A 15,368-nucleotide genomic window follows, 5' to 3' on the forward strand; every position below is an offset into this window, starting at 1 on the left:
GGTAGTGGTCGAGTGATCGCGTGCAATGTCGATGAGACTCAAATCATCGGCTGATGCTCATGACCTCCAAAGATCGACTGAAGCCCTCGCTATCTTCTGTTGCGCCTTGCGTCTTGCCCTGCCGAGGAATGTCTAATGTTGCAGAAGGTCCCAAGAAATCTTGAGGAGTATTGAGCAGCTGCACGGAGGATTCGTTGCCCGTGTCGCCTTCTTCCACAGATGGCGAGTCCGAGGCCGAGGACTGCGAGTGGGTCGTGTCAGCGCTCCTGGAGGTGGTAAAGGAAGCGGGCAAGGCTCCTTGCTCAGGATCCAGACTTTGAGCTAGCGACGATTGATCTTCGTCTGCCTCGTTCTCAGCTTCCGTGCCGCTCTCAGCCTCGCCCTCTTCCTGATCCGGTTCCATTCCCTCCGGTGCAACATCAGACCATTCTCTGTACAGCGGATCTATCCATCTGGAGCTGTGCTTGAGCCGGTAAGGATCGAATGGGAAGAATACGTCGAGCGTTTGTGGAGCATAGCCTCCCATGCCTTGCCTGGGAGTCCCACCGCCGTCACTGTCGTCTTGCGCGACGTCTGCGCCGGAAGCTTGACGAGAGAGCTGGTCCGGTCTGCTGCCAGTTGGGGTTCCAGGAGCGGACTGATTCATAGGCGTACCGCTCCCGCTTCCTGCATCTCGCAGCTCCATCCCTGGAGCTCTGCGCTTGCCTCGCCGCCTGTTGTTGCTCTCGATGATGCTCCAACAGAACAATAGACCGGTGTGCTGAGCGACTGCTGCGAATTGCCTGACGATCTCTGGTGAGCAATGCGCCAAAGGATTGAGAGGCGAGGTGATGGCTCTTTGTAGAATGTGCAAGCCCTCCGACCATCGCCAGCTCGCGTTGCCAATTGTGGACAGGTCCTGTCCTCCTGCACTCTCTTCATCTTCCGATGCGCTAGACACTCGAAGGTCTCTCCACCTAAAACAGAAGATATAGAAAGCTGCTTGAGCGACAGAGTAGAATAGCGCGTGCTGTCCGTTGACCCCTCCCGAAAGCTCCGCTTCGAGCTGCCTCCTTGCGCCAGAAGGAACCTCTGACGCTTCTTGCACTTGTACTCGTCCAGTCCGCTCAAGATGACCCTCTAGGAAAGAGCAGAGATTGAGCATGACTGCGCGAGTGTCGCTTATGGAAATGTATCTCGCTCGGCTGACGAGACTGGCAACGTAGCTGGAGGCAGCTACCCTCATGATGGTTGGCTCGGACCCCGTCATGGGTTGCGTGCTGCCATTCGAGAGAAGTTGCTGCTCCGCCCCAACTCCGTAGATGGCTTTGCCCAGCAAGAATCCGAGAAGCAGGTCTGCGAAGTCGGGGTCCAGTGATGCTGCCCAGAAGACGAAGAACTGGACGTAGCGCGACTTGAAAGTTGGTAGGACGGCCCTTTGAAATACGCTCAGCAGCAAGTGAAATTGATTCGAGCGCAGAGCGGCGGCTCTCGCGGGAGATGGGGCATGACTGGTCAGATCCAAGCCTAGATCCGCAGATATCCCTGCCAACTCGCCCGCAGCGCTTTTGCGCTCATCCAGTTGCATACGTGAGACGCTCCCATCACCGCCTCTGGCTAGGTCTTCATAGTGCGAATTTCGATCCTCCAAATGCCTAAAGACACAGCCCATCACTGCGTCCAGCTTGTCGACCAGCTCCCGAACTGTTTTTAAACGTTTTGCTTGCGCCGCTGCGTCGTCCAGCCTCGAGTCCTCCCCATCACTGCCCGACAGATCGGAGAATCCGTCATCTTCTAGAAGCAAACCGTCCTCATCGTCAGAGTCGTCGTCGTCATCAGTGGCCGTGCCTTCCATTACGGATCTGAAAGGGTCATCGTCGTAAGCATTGGGAGCAGTGAAGGCTTCGTTCGGGTCGACGTCGTCCTCCAGATCGTCTAGCTCCAGCTGAATCTCGACCTGCAGCATGCATGAAGAGCGCGAAGCGGTGTCAGAAAAGGGCATGCGCCGCCTCGATCCACGCTGTGCGCAAAGGACTCAGCAGCTAGAAGCCTCCCTGGCAACTCACGTCAATCTGCATGCCCCTATCAACTACGCAACTCAAGACAGTCTCGGCTAGCTCGGGCGCATATTCGCACAGCTTGAGAGCGTTTGACACAAAGACGAGGTGCGCAACCTTGCCTTCTCGCTTGTGTGGAAAGCTCCTGACCAATAAAGGTGCCAATTGCGATGGCAAGGTCGGTATTAAGGAGAGCAGAGATCGGAGCAAGAGGTGAATGTGGTAGTAGGTGTGCTTGCGAGGCGGCAGTGGCTGTGTAGGGTTTGTCGGAGGCCGCCATTCTGACCCTGAGAAGGCGCATCACCAGGCTGTCACGATCAGAAACATTGCATCGCAGCGCCGAGAGGTAGCGATGGATCGCAACGCCCAGCAGGCAGACTCACTGAGACCGAACCCTTGCATCGCCTTCTTGAGAACCGCTTTAGTCCATTCGCTTCTTGCGCTGACGAGAGCACAGACGAACCTAATCCACGACGCAGCAAACGCTTGTGAGGGTGTAGTTGTCCAAGGCAGAGCAAGGATGGACTCCACCAAATCGTTGTGCGTCCTGCGATCCAGATGGCTAGCAAAAGCCGAAACTGCTGAGAGCCAACTTGATAGGGCTGATATGGAAGTCGCCGATTTGCTGATGTTGCTGCCAGGATTCGCCAGACTGTTTGCGCCGGCTTTAAATTGGCCTATGAGATCTTGATAAGGTCCCGCGTTGCCCTTTGAGAGTTCAGAGAAGCTGTTGGTGACGTAAGAGATGTACATGCCCTTGCGATAGTGAGACATATTGGGCTGCCCAGCGCCAGATGAAGCTACGCCGTTCGAGCCGTCCTGACTTGGCCGCGAACGAGCCTTCATGCTGGAGCGAGGGCTGGAAGACCCCGCTTCGCTGAGTGAGCTCGCTTGGGCATTCTCCGTTTTCGTAGAGAGTTGGTGCAGTCGAGGAGGAGTTTGACGAGGCGCAGAGGAGCTCCCAGCAGCAGCCAAGCTGGAGAAGCGAGCAGTTGGAAAGGGTTCACCAGCCAGCTCGGCGGAGCGGGGTGAGCTTGATGGAGCAGCCCTCTTCATCGTGCCGAGGTGTTGAGAGAGCGCGAGCTAAGAAACGGCACTTTGGAGACCAGATTCTCTCTTTGCGTGGGCGCGAAGGCCTCTGCTCGAAGCCTGGCAGGATGTTGCCAAATGTGGATTAGGAAGAGGTCTTCCTGCCGTGAGTGCGAATTTGGCAGCTGAGATGGGCGGTGGTGAATTGTTCGAACGCAGCGATGCACTGAATCAGGAAAAAGGCTTGCTTTCGGCCGCCTTCTCGGTGGTGTTGAGACAAGCTGGCTCGATGAGCAACTTCGATTGTGAATCATGCAAACCAGAACGTTGGGCAATCGTGATTCGTGGATCCAGATTCATCAGCTGAAAGGGGCCATGAACCTCAGGTGCCTTCAGCAGAGCTAGGATGAGTGAGCAACACGAGCATCATCATATCATCATCAGCAGCCATGAAATTCAAATCACGAATCACGAATGCAAATTCACCCACGCGCGCCTCGCGTGACCAAAAAAAATCTAAAATCAGCGCCATCGATCTCGCACAAATCACGTGAAGCGCGGTCGCATTTCTTGATTTCCACAGCACACTCAGATTCGCCCTCACAGGCGCGTACGCGTACACAACGCGCATGCAGTCTGCTACCACAACATCATCGCGGGACGACACTCGCACAGCAACTTTTTGATCATCAGCTTCATCCTCCTCTTCATCCTGGCACTCAAGTCGGTATTACGCGGCCGTACAACGAAGGTGCTCCCGCTTGTTAGATCTCTATCATCGGCATAGTCCTCATATCCTCGCAAGATGGCGTCAACCTCTTCGCTCGAAGTTGCTCGAGCGACACACGAGGAGATCGACAGGTATGAGTCCGCGCTGGTGGACCTGCTTCTGGTCCCCGCTTCAACTCACAAAGAAGCGCTGACAAGGTCTCACAAAGCTAGCGAGGTCCTCGATAGGATCGTGGAGCGCGCGCACAATCTGTCCGAGTTTTACAATGGGGACGGATCAGCGAAGCGGGGGAGAGAAGAGGAATTGAAAGATGTGCTGGAGGGACAGCCAGACGATGAGGAAGGCGACGAGGCAGACGATAAGCCCATGGATCCTACCTTGAAGAACTTCTACTCCAGGTTGAAGAAAGTCAGAGAATACCACGAAAGGTATCCTGGTGCACTACCCGACGCCTTCTCTTTGGACCTGTCAAGCCTGACTGGCGTGAGCAGGGAAGAGGAAGCAGCGGGAGGCGTCGCTGCTGGACCAGACTTCTTGGACCGAATGTTCAGCGGCGAAGAGGCATTGGGCCGATATCTAGACTTGTATACACATCACGAGGCGTTCGTCAATCTCAAAGGCGTGAAGAGATTACCTTATGTCAAGTACCTGGGAGAGTTTGAAAAGCTCGCGGGAGTCGAGTCACGGGTGCCAGCAGAGACGAAAAAGAGCGAAGCTTACAGGCGGTGCGTACGTCTTTGTTTCATGCTGGCAGATGCGGGATTGGGAGTCTGCTCACCGGCAGCATTCCTTTGCCCTCACCCCTGCGCAGCTACGTCGCCAATCTGTCCGATGCGCTCTTCACTTTCCTGCGACGGACAAGACCGACCTCGGACGTGGACTGGATTGAGCTATCTGCTTTGGCAGATTTCGAGGGAGATTGGGACGCGTGCAAAGTACCAGGCTGGGAGGATCAGGGAAGCGGCCTCTGCAAGTCTGGTGCAGCTCAGAAGAGGCAAGCGCCCCAAAGTGGCGCTGTGGATGAGGGCATTTGGTGCGAGGCCTGTGAGTGGATCGTAGCCGCTGACTTACGGAAGCCAATGCGCGCCGTTTAACACTTTTGACACCGCTGCGCGCTGACCTTGGCTTGTTCGTGTTTGGCTCTCGACTCCCAGGCAAGCGGACGTTTGCGAAGCAGACGGTTTTTGATGCGCATTTGAAAGGGGGCAAGCACCAGAAAGCAGCGGCAAATTTGGCAGCTGGCAATGCCCAGATATCCACACCTTCGGGCGGCGCATCTGGTCCCAATGCGAGCGCGTCAGAAGCGGCTGCATTGGAAGTGGCGAAGCAATTGGCCAGGTGTAAAGCGCTAGCGCGCACAGAGGTTTTGATACGTGCTCTTGCCTCCCATCTTGGAGAAGTCGTCGCGGAGACGAGAGCGAATGTGGAGCGCAGAGCAGCTTTGACGGATGCCGAGAGGCAAGCCGAGGCGGAGGCGGCCGTGCTGGGTATGGAGGACTCGGGCGCACTGCCTACTGGCACTGGAGATGCCGAGCTGGCAGATCAAGACGCGAACGGAGACGACGAGAACGATGACAAGATTTACAATCCGCTCAAGCTGCCACTTGGATGGGATGGAAAACCCATTCCATACTGGCTCTACAAGCTGCACGGACTTCGAGTCGAGTATCGATGCGAGATATGCAGCGATTATATGTATCAGGGACCGTAAGTCTTTTCCTCATCGCGTGATTATTCCCGTCCTCCTGCTCAGTCTGTCATGCCCAACTTCCCATTGCAGCAAAAATTTTGACAGACACTTCTCGGAATCAAGGCATGCCTTTGGAATGCGCGCTCTGGGTTTGCCGAACACGAAACACTTCCACGGCATCACCAAGATTGAGGACGCCCTTGCTTGTGAGTAGTCTTAGCTGCCAATGGGGGCAATTTTGCCCCGCAGCCTGCCACGCAAACGAGACTGAACGTTTGCTCATTCTGGTGTAGTGGCGGAGAAACTCAAGAAGCAAGGCAAGCAGCAGACGGAGGCGGAAAACGATGCTGAAGAAGTCGAAGATGAGCACGGCAACGTGAGTCACTCGGCTTGCCCTCGGAGCGTCCTACTCGCGCATCCGCGATCACTCACGAGCTGCGCTCGCCTCTCTTCTCTGCAGACGTATACAAAACGGACGTACGAACTGCTGAAACGACAAGGCATCATCTGACTCGCATCGTGTTGTCCTCGCGTAATCGTGTCTCTGCAATCAAAGCAATTTAACGCTTGCGTGCAACCCGTGACCGATTTTCGATTCGCAAAATCACCCTGGAGCAGTGACTTCGCAACTTGTACCGCTGGTGTGGACATTATCGCTTTGACCCGTCAGAGCACGGATCTTTGGGCGTATGATCAGGCCAAAGAAAGTTCGGGAGTTATAAAAGAAGTCCGAGAAGATGGCCGTTCAGTCTCGTTTTGAAAGTCACGTGACCCATCGCGAGCGCGCTCCGCGATCCAGCGGAGGTCAAGTTTGAGTCAACACGCGCGCGCAGTCAGAACTTACGATTGACTTGTGACTTTTGGACCCACTACCCACAAGCCCCACATTCTCCTGAAGCACTTTCAACGCCTGTTCATGACCATCCTCCTGCCAAGGCTGTGTGCAGAGGAAAACACCGAACGTCAACAAGGACTTCCGCTTCAACTTGGCGCACATGTCCGCATCATGAAGAAGCCAGCGTAAAAGACAGGATCGCGGCACAAAAATGGCACTCGCGGGTCCATCCAAGGCAGCACCTCCTTCTCAGTTGCGAGATCCGCTCACTTTAAGAGCACTTCATAGCTGGTCCTCGTCGCCTCTGACAGCCACATTGTGCTCTTGCATCGAGGCGCGGGATCTGCTTTCGAACATACTCTGCGCACGAGAGGCGACACCTCTGTGCTTGCATTTGGGTCAAAGACCAACCAAGTTCGTCAACGTGGTGGGCATGTGCGTAGGTTGCGAGACACGAGAAGGATGGACAAGACTTTGGGGTGAGTCGGTATTTGCGCTGCATATCTGTGGTGCTCGTCTCTCAGTAAGCTACTTACTGTTATCTACTGGTGTTGGCAGTCGACGACGGCACCGCAGTGCTCCCTCTTCACCACTACCACAGTCTTGTCATCGATGCAGAGGCGGCAGCTGAACAGGTCAACAAAGAGCCGGACCAGATCCGCACAATTCATACAAAGCTTGACAAGGATAAGGGCAAGAAGCATGCTCACGATGCATCAACAGGAGATATGCACGAAGAGGATCCGGGAATGCTGCGCAGCGCGCCGAAGCAAGACTGGACAGGAGTGCCGCCAGAATACTGGCCTCGTGAACCGCCGAAACCCCCAAGCGGTAGCAAGACCGCTGGCAATCCAGATGCAGCAGAGAGAGAGCGGACTGGCGCTGCTGCAGCGTCTAGAGCCTACGTAGATGTCGGACACGTGATTAGGGTGTGCGGAAGGGTCAAACGCTTCCCTTGGGGTATTGGTCTCGAGGTGGGCAAGAGACGATGGGGCAATGGAGGAGGAGGTTTCGTAGGTGAATCAGCCTCATTCTCAAGGCCTTATCGGGCGCCAGGGCACCCCTCAAATGCTCACTCGATTATGCTGCTCCTCAGAGATCGTCGTTGACCCAAACGCAGAAGCTCGACACGTGCTCGCTACCATGGCTGCTCGAGAGACCTATAGGAAGCCATTCGTCATACCACAAGAAGTATCGCGCAATGCTGAACGATTATCTCAAGCAGCGCGGCGCCCACATTCCATTATTCGTAGATCGCTGGCACCTTTTGGCGAACAGGCTTTATCGCACAAGACATGGGGCGCGCTCGCAAGGGATCTGACGCCTCCGCCACAATGGGGTGCTCGGCGACATCAGGTCACATACCTTGAAGCGGCGCCTCCGCGCTTCAATCCCTCTCGCGTGCAAATGAGCGCCAAGGGCAAAGTACGAGAAGGCAACTCCATATTGAGCCCAGTAAGGCGGTCACTTAGAAGTTCGAAGAACGCGTTGGACATTCGCGAAGAGCGAAGACCACGACGAAGCCCACAGGGAGGCAGGCGCAGATCGATCGATGATATGGATGACGTTGACACGGCCCGTTCTATGAAAGAAGCAGGCGTAGGCGAACGAAGCAGACCCAAATTATTGTGCGGCAACGGGAGTGTGCTCAAACCTGAAAAACTCATATCCGCGATGAGCACGACCTCTACCTCCAGCCGACAAGGCAACAGACACCTCAAGCATCACTCCGCGCTACCAGACTCCAAGATCAACGAGGGGCTTTTCAGGCTGCACGTGGAGATGTGGATCACCAAGAGAGCTGCGAGTGGCAGCTCACGTGAATCTCCTTTCACGTCCTGTGATCTTCAGCAAGTGGCAGAACTGCGCGACCTCGCATTCAGATTGGTGCGAATTCTCCTCAGACGAAGACTGCGAAATAAATACGGCAAGACGTCTACGGATGCTGCTCGCCTAGATACGGAATGTGCTTTGTCCAGCGAGGAGCTGGAGAACAAAGTGCGTAGGCTATTTGACTGGACCATCACCCAAATGCAAGAAGAGCGAAGCATAGTTGCAATTGAAAATCGTGGGCCCGAACGTGTACAACAGTGGAAATCGGCCAAGCATTGATTTGGGATGCTGCACTGTAATCATAATGCACAACGTTCGTGATTGTTGCTGCGATGATTTTTTTTTGGCTGTCTCAATCGTGAAGGAATGACCTTTAGCGAATTTGCGACTCTAAAAGGGTTTCTGTGGGCTTGCTTTGCTCGCGTCAAGCCACACCTGTGATCTTCATTTCGTTTTGCAACCACAGTCACAATCAAAAATCGCGAGTGCCCGCGGGACGGCGCGTCGCCTGCTGCTGATGATGATGCTGCATGTGCGTGTGCAATTCGCCGATGCGCAGCTCCACTTTCTAACGGATGGTGCGCGCTTGTCTGAGCGCTTCCTTTGTCCAGCCGCGACCACAAATCCTGAACAGGTCTTTACCTCCGAAGCATCACCAGCACAAAGCCAATCCATTCGGACCTGCTCACCTCGCAATCGATCTCAACATCGCAACACCATCACGAACACCGCGTTTCCTCTCTTCTTGAAGGCTCTCCTTCTCCCTGAGCCTGGCCAAGCTGCCCGGAAGAAGCTTGACCCCGCTTTCGTCTAGTCGAAAGCGTATGCCCCACCCCCCACGCCTCCCTTACACTCAGTCTGCCGCTGGGCTTGCCCGACACCTTCACGAATCGCCTCTCGACACACATTCAGCATCATCATGGCACTTTCATTTGATCCCTACAGTGAAGACTTCGACGCGGCGTCGCATATTTGGGCGGACGTCGCTCCGGTGCACCAGGATGATGGGCCCAACCCTCTTTGTCCAATTATGTACAGCCCCGATTGTGAGTGCATGTACGGCCCTCCTACGTATCGTACCGGATCTCGCTGTGCTGAAGTTGATCACCGGGCGCTGCGTTCTCCAGACTCGAAAGCCATGGATCTTCTCAGGGCACTGCTACCCCGTGGCGAGCTGTCAATTCGAGCTCTGCAATTGACCAAGCATCTCGCGACGCTCAATGCTAGCTCATACACAGTCTGGGCATGGAGGGCCAAGATTCTGAGTGCCGACGATGATCACTCCCCAGGGGGCTTGGGACTGAAGGAAGATAGACTCAGGAGAGAGTTGGAGTGGTTGGATGACCTTTCGAACAGCATCAGCCTCAAGAATTATCAAGTGTGGTGAGTAGCTCGTCCCCTTGTGTGATGACGCGGTATCTTCACTGGTCTTCAAAGTCTCTCTCCCTTTCTTTAATGCGGTGGTCGGTGCACAATGCAGGCAGCACAGAAGACAGATCCTGACCATGCAGCTGCGACCAGATCTCAGCAAGGAGCTCGCATTCACGGCCGAGATCTTCAAGGACGACGCAAAGAATTACCATACCTGGGCCTATCGGGCGTGGCTGGTGTCGCACTTCGGTATCACTCGCGTAGCTGCTGAAGAACAACCAGCAGCTATGACTTACATCGATGAGATCTGGAATGCAGAGCTTGTTTTCACCAGCGAATTGATTGCAGATGACGCGAGGAACAACTCTGCCTGGAACCACCGGTGGCTAGTTCTGTTTGGCAGTGCGTGGGCGAGGTCACCAGGAGCCGGGCGATATGTAGGTGCAGACCTGGAGCATGTTGTGGCCAATGAATCCAAGTAAGTCGACCATTGGCTTCGAGCAGCAGCTCGTGAGGAGGTGGCTGAATGCGCTCGATTGCCCTGTGCGCGGCCGCTCAGCTTCGCTCAATCGCACATTGCAAGGATGCCCCACAACCAAAGCGCCTGGACATATCTGCGAGGGTGAGCATCGATGTTCTAGGTGATAACCCAGCAGCGCCAGATTGACATCATCTTTCTTTTTGGTGACTCTAGCCTAGTCAAATTGGCACCTTCTAGCAATTCGTACGCTCCTCATGCAGATTTGGCCAGACAAATGCTCACGCAAGTCAGAAACTCGCAAGAAGAGACCGGGGCACCCCTCATCGAATGCCCGCCTGCGCTGGAATGGCTTTTGGACGAAGCGACAGCGAGGTTGGATGTCGCCACAGCGCTCGATGTGAGTAAGCTGAGCTCGTCTGCTGAATTCGTGCACCTAAACATGCTCGACTTTGTCTCGCAAAATTGACGTTTTGTTCTGTACGCATCTGCCTCGATTGCAGGTTCTTTACAGATTGGCGAAAGCGGATCCCATCAGACGCAGAATGTGGAACTGGAGAGGCAAAATGATTCAAAGGAACGCCGCTGGCGGTGTTGGATTGCAGTCTGGGCCGTCGCCTGCCAGCGTCGCAGCTAGCTGAGGGCTTGAATCGGTCATCGGCGACCAATTGTTTGCCCTTGCCACTCTTCGCTTCATGAGGGGCGCTTGGAATGACATCCTTTCGAGACTAGCACCTTGAAGAGGCCTCACTGCGCGTGTATGCTAGGTCCCATTCCACGCCCGCAGGACATACTAATCAACACGCGAGCATGACGGCCTACATCAACTCCTTTCGTTAAGCCATCCAACCCAGTCGAGAGCCTCGTGCGCTTTGAATCGCAATGGTCACCCAGCGTCTTGGTGCGAACGCTACTGACGTTGCTCTCGTGCAAGTCGCCATCATCTGATTGTCATTATTGCACTTCTCGGGTCTGCTGAAGTAGGGGGGCCGGCGCCCGTAGGCGTATCTCGCTGCCTGACAATCATGATGAGCTGTGGGAAGGCAAGACTTTGAAGAGAAGGCGTTGAACGCCAGCGGTCTTGGGCGTCTCTGCTCGTGTAAAGGTTTCGCAGGGAGTGATAGTGTGTCGGAGTGAGGAGGTGGCCCTCTTTGAAGATGAAAGAGGGTGATGGGGCTTGATTCGCTCAGAAACCGTGCACTTTGACGTCGGCTTTGGGAATGGAAATCTCCTCGATCAAGAAGCTTGCAATCTTTTGACGTTGATCTCCTTGCAATTGGATCACTTGTCCCATCTCCTCGTCATCGACCAGAGTGCCGTTGCAGGCGAATTCTTTCTTGAATGCTTTGATCAGCTTCTTGCTGTCATACTCTGTGGCCATAATCAAATCGTAGATCAAGCGAGTCATTGTGTCAGCAAGAGCAACAATTCGCTGCTAAGTGGCCAATCCGTCCATGGTCCACACCCTACAGGGTTGACGCCACCGAAGCGCAAAGGTGGGACGACCTGACAGGAAGGGCCGCACATGGTGCTAGCTGGCACCACGCATTCAGCTATTAGTCAACCGAGCAGAGCCGTCTCCGTTGCTTCAAGTCGCTGCCAAAGCTTACACCGCATGCCTGCGACCGCGTATTGGAAGGCATGGCTCACCTTTTGGCAGGCCCTGAAGGGTTGTCAAAGTCTTGCGTCCATTACGCTGCTGAATACGAATGTGGATGTACTTGTCCGCACCTTTTGCAGCGGCAGCAGCCTTCTTCTCGGCGGCCTCTGTATCGACTTGTTTTATCTGGTCTTCGCCAGTATCGGCGAAGGGGTCTAGTATACGAGAGAGGAGGCAGTCGTGTGAGCCTGGGCGCCGACTCCGGCCGTCCGCATTCCTATTGGCGTCTCTCTTGCCTTGATCCCTCTGTCTACCACTACCTGCACGACACGCTCCTGCCCATCGCTTTTCGCTCTCTTGACATCATCATGCCCTTCGAATTGGCCGCTCACGCCAACACTCACCGTAGCTGTTGAGGTTAGCGAGGCTCATAAACGCGCTCTTGGTGATTGAGCTGGTGGTAGGAGTTGTGAAAAGCGAGGCACTTCTGCTTTGCTTTGAGACAAGTCTAGTGAGAGGGTTAGAAGAGCTACGCTGAAGAGAGCTGGTGGGTTTGGTGGGAATCAGTAGGATGGGCACATGTGTATCACGATCGAATGTTGATCCTTTGCGCGGGCTCAGGCCTGGCCCTACAGAGGTCAGACGACTCATCCATCAAACCAAAGTGGCGCAGCCATGCGAGCCACGGCCTGTCTTGCGGCTAGACGCGTACACCCGGCCGTAGAGGAGGTGCGCTCATCAAAAGAGCGTACGCGTCTCTCGCAGCTGTGCCTGCCACGTGTTTCTCGTTTATCTCGTCCTTCTGTTCACGCGCCCCCGTGCGAGCATAAGTAGTTTCGCAAAGGCCGCATCCCCCACATTTGCATCTCATACTTACCTTGACCTCTCATTGGCGGCTCAAGCATCGTCATGGGGAGCGGGGCCCTCCACCATCTGCACAGCGACCCGTTTTCGTCTTCAGTGGAGGGACCCGCCCGTCGCTCTCCTTTGGGGGGCGACGGGTCGGCATATTTGCAACTGTCAACGCTTCGCTTCGGCGGGGCGTTGACTTCTCTTTTTGCGTCGAATAGATGTTTATCGAGAATATTCTTGTTTTCGATGGTGCTCTCGCTGATCACTTTCCCTGCACTTTGCCGACCTCGCAAACCTTCCTGATGACGTCTCAAGGCTCGTCGCACTTGTCAACCTCGCTCGAGACTTGACAATCTTGCGAGCTCCAGACCATTCAGCGAGAGGACTTTTTCAGACAGACTAAGCACGACTGCTCGTCATGACGGTGTAAAGGTCTTGACGACCCCGCAGTCAGGACGCGAAGCATCTTGTGTGGCATGGCACATCCATGCTCGCAAAGCTGATCACGATCCGTTCTTGATAAATTTGTCACACAATTGAGGAACGGCAGCAAGTCGAATTTCTGAGCCATGTACGGACTTGAGATTCCATCGACTCTGTAGAGAGGTCGAGAGAGTCGATGAGTGTGCTCTTATGTCCGCGCGGACAGCCTGACCGTAAAGCCAAGGTGCGCGAGGGGCTGGCGAGCCTCCCTGGTGTCGCTGTATTCTGAGCAGTCGTCTGACGCTCAACGCGACCATGTGTAAAGAGGCCCAGAGGCCGATCAGCGCGAGCAACACGTAAACGACGCTGTGCCGCATTGAGGAGGTGAAGCAAGTCGGGGATCGACCTCGATGAGCGTATTCATTGGCTGGCAGTTTGAGTGCGAGGCGCGCCATCGTGTCCTGTGCCACGTGGTCTGGCAGCGCGCAGCAGAGGATCAAAATCGCCAGAAAAGTTCGCCTGCGGCCCGCGCGCGCGCGTCCGCACAGCTCATGTGTAGTAGTCTCGGTCAGCCAGAACTTCATCACGCTCACCATCGACACCCAAATCGCGACGACCTCTCCACCTCAAGACATATTTCAAAATGGTGCGCATTCTGTTGGATTTTTAGCCTCGGCACATCTAGCATGACTTTACGAGCTTGCTAGTCGATTCTGGGTAGCTCCTTCAAGAGGGCATCGTCACCGCTGCTCCGCAACGACTAGTTGCGCAACATGCCTTCGTGCCACACTCCGTTGCGCACGCGATGCCAGCCACCACTTGTGCGGAGACATCCACACCCAAGTACTTTCAAGCGATATCAATGGGCAGTCTGCTGCATCGTTGGTCAAAGCTTGGTCGTGTCAGGTCGATGATGCCCTGTGGTGCGCCTTGCCGAGGACGACCCTGGGCGCAATTTGCCTCGAGCACTTTGCTGCCGTCGTACCAATGACGCTTGTTTTGGGGAGGTGCTGGTAGCCGCACAAGTCACAGACTTGCCTGCGTGCACCCACCTACTAGAGCTCCGAGGTCGTCGATCCGAGAGATGTCATTGCAAAGCGCTTCTGCGCTAAGCATGATCGATCTTTTTGGATTCGTCTTTCTCCTCGTCTCAATGACCCCGTCTGACCTTTTTGGTACCTCTTGTCTTTCTTGTCCCGCAGCCGAAGGCACCCGCTACCAAGTCCTCCGCCGCTAGCAAGCCCTACGCCAAGGGTGGCAAGTCCAAGGCACCCAAGGACCCACGCTTCGAGAAGCGCACTCGTCACTTCGGCATTGGTGAGGACACTGTTTCCCATCTGAATGCGCTCGACGTGTCTGCTGATCGTGGCGCTCCCTTGCATGCATGTCCGCAGGTCAACACATCCAGCCTCCTCGTGACCTCACTCGCTTTGTCAAGTGGCCGGAATACGTGCAGCTGCAGCGTCAGCGCGTCGTCCTTCACCAGCGTCTCAAGGTACCCCCCGCGCTCGCCCAATTCAGCAACACGGTTGACAAGAACACGGCAACCGCCATCTTCAAGCTTTTCAACAAGTACCGTCCCGAGTCCAAGCTCGAGAAGAAGGAGCGTCTGTCCAAGGTCGCCTCCGAGATCGCTGCTGGTAAGAAGGATGCCGCCAACGTCGGACCCAAGCCCATTCACGTCAAGTACGGTCTGAACCACGTCGTTGGTCTCATCGAGGCCAAGAAGGCCAAGCTGGTCGTCATCTCTTCCGACGTCGATCCTATTGAGTTGGTCGTTTTCTTGCCCGCTCTCTGCCGCAAGATGGGTGTCCCCTTCCTGATCCTCCGCAACGGCAAGTCGCGTCTCGGTGCTCTCGTGCACAAGAAGACCAGCGCGGTCGCTGCTCTGACTGACGTCAAGAGCGAGGACCAGCGTGAGCTTGCCTCCCTCGTCTCTGCTGCCAAGGCCAACGAGACTCCTCAACGCTCTTGGGGCGGTGGTTTGCGCGGCAACAAGTCTGCGCACAAGATGGCCAAGCGTGCTAAGCTTGCGGGACAGAACGTCGTTGTCCAGCCCACTGCTGTTGACGACGAGTAGATCAGCGCGCTGGCTCAACTTTCTGGCCTTCCGCGCGTCCGCTCTGGTTCCTGCCCGTCTCCGAGTCTTCGCATGTCATCTTAGCACTTCACCAAAATTTTGTTGCGCCGACAGGTGCTCGCACATTTCATGTCCACCAAGCCGGGACCACGACTTGTCCCACACCATGCCACGCTCACGTACCGCAGCGCTTTGCGCCGAGGCGTTGCAATCGAAGCCCTTTACTAGCGCAGCTAGTAATGTACCATCAGCCTTTACATCTTGTGTGGATCGAGCGAGAGTGCGAACGGGCCCCTAGCTTAAGCTGCGACTATGCTTCGTCGTTCTTTGTTTTCTGGCCATACGCATGACTTGCAGTCGCTACGGGCCGGTCACAAGCACCATCACTGCGGCGGAACTCCGCTGACTGGT

At 55.3% G+C, this 15,368-nt stretch overlaps 7 protein-coding genes across 7 annotated transcripts; 4 read left to right on the forward strand and 3 right to left on the reverse strand.

Moving 5' to 3' along the window:
* Positions 1–43: 43 nt before the first annotated feature.
* On the reverse strand, positions 44–2,810 carry IE81DRAFT_335155 (RNA polymerase I-specific transcription initiation factor RRN3; the record flags this gene model as incomplete). Its single annotated transcript, XM_025515439.1, has 3 exons — positions 44–1,936; positions 2,046–2,323; positions 2,420–2,810. 3 exons carry the CDS (start codon positions 2,808–2,810, stop codon positions 44–46), a joined length of 2,562 nt encoding a protein of 853 aa, XP_025367861.1.
* Positions 2,811–3,703: 893 nt separating this feature from the next.
* On the forward strand, positions 3,704–6,060 carry IE81DRAFT_368072 (hypothetical protein). The gene is made up of 6 exons (XM_025517122.1): positions 3,704–4,520; positions 4,607–4,839; positions 4,950–5,502; positions 5,576–5,691; positions 5,779–5,861; positions 5,946–6,060. Exons 1-6 carry the CDS (start codon positions 3,871–3,873, stop codon positions 5,994–5,996), a joined length of 1,686 nt encoding a protein of 561 aa, XP_025367862.1. The 5' UTR covers positions 3,704–3,870; the 3' UTR covers positions 5,997–6,060.
* Positions 6,061–6,357: 297 nt separating this feature from the next.
* IE81DRAFT_368073 (hypothetical protein) lies at positions 6,358–8,463 on the forward strand. Its single transcript, XM_025517123.1, has 3 exons — positions 6,358–6,799; positions 6,879–7,337; positions 7,417–8,463. Exons 1-3 carry the CDS (start codon positions 6,532–6,534, stop codon positions 8,430–8,432), a joined length of 1,743 nt encoding a protein of 580 aa, XP_025367863.1. The 5' UTR covers positions 6,358–6,531; the 3' UTR covers positions 8,433–8,463.
* Positions 8,464–9,072: 609 nt separating this feature from the next.
* Positions 9,073–10,150, forward strand: IE81DRAFT_292989 (protein prenylyltransferase; the record flags this gene model as incomplete). Its single annotated transcript, XM_025511980.1, has 6 exons — positions 9,073–9,199; positions 9,281–9,479; positions 9,516–9,536; positions 9,634–9,784; positions 9,830–10,002; positions 10,084–10,150. The coding sequence occupies 6 exons, from the start codon at positions 9,073–9,075 to the stop codon at positions 10,148–10,150; spliced, it is 738 nt and encodes a 245-aa protein (XP_025367864.1).
* A 679-nt stretch (positions 10,151–10,829) lies between these two features.
* IE81DRAFT_205600 (eukaryotic translation initiation factor SUI1) lies at positions 10,830–12,229 on the reverse strand. The gene is made up of 3 exons (XM_025510925.1): positions 12,007–12,229; positions 11,653–11,817; positions 10,830–11,373 (listed from the first exon to the last, which is right to left on the reverse strand). Exons 1-3 carry the CDS (start codon positions 12,032–12,034, stop codon positions 11,189–11,191), a joined length of 378 nt encoding a protein of 125 aa, XP_025367865.1. The 5' UTR covers positions 12,035–12,229; the 3' UTR covers positions 10,830–11,188.
* Positions 12,230–12,857: 628 nt separating this feature from the next.
* IE81DRAFT_205724 (hypothetical protein) lies at positions 12,858–13,437 on the reverse strand. The gene has a single exon (XM_025510926.1). The coding sequence runs from the start codon at positions 13,330–13,332 to the stop codon at positions 12,958–12,960; it is 375 nt and encodes a 124-aa protein (XP_025367866.1). The 5' UTR covers positions 13,333–13,437; the 3' UTR covers positions 12,858–12,957.
* Positions 13,438–13,478: 41 nt separating this feature from the next.
* IE81DRAFT_205776 (ribosomal protein L4) lies at positions 13,479–15,267 on the forward strand. The gene is made up of 4 exons (XM_025510928.1): positions 13,479–13,523; positions 13,599–13,730; positions 14,119–14,194; positions 14,272–15,267. The coding sequence occupies exons 1-4, from the start codon at positions 13,521–13,523 to the stop codon at positions 14,955–14,957; spliced, it is 897 nt and encodes a 298-aa protein (XP_025367867.1). The 5' UTR covers positions 13,479–13,520; the 3' UTR covers positions 14,958–15,267.
* The last annotated feature ends 101 nt before the right edge of the window (positions 15,268–15,368 follow it).

The sequence above is a fragment of the Ceraceosorus guamensis genome (assembly GCF_003144195.1).
Source record: "Ceraceosorus guamensis strain MCA 4658 unplaced genomic scaffold IE81scaffold_59, whole genome shotgun sequence".
Classification (NCBI taxonomy): domain Eukaryota; kingdom Fungi; phylum Basidiomycota; class Exobasidiomycetes; order Ceraceosorales; family Ceraceosoraceae; genus Ceraceosorus; species Ceraceosorus guamensis.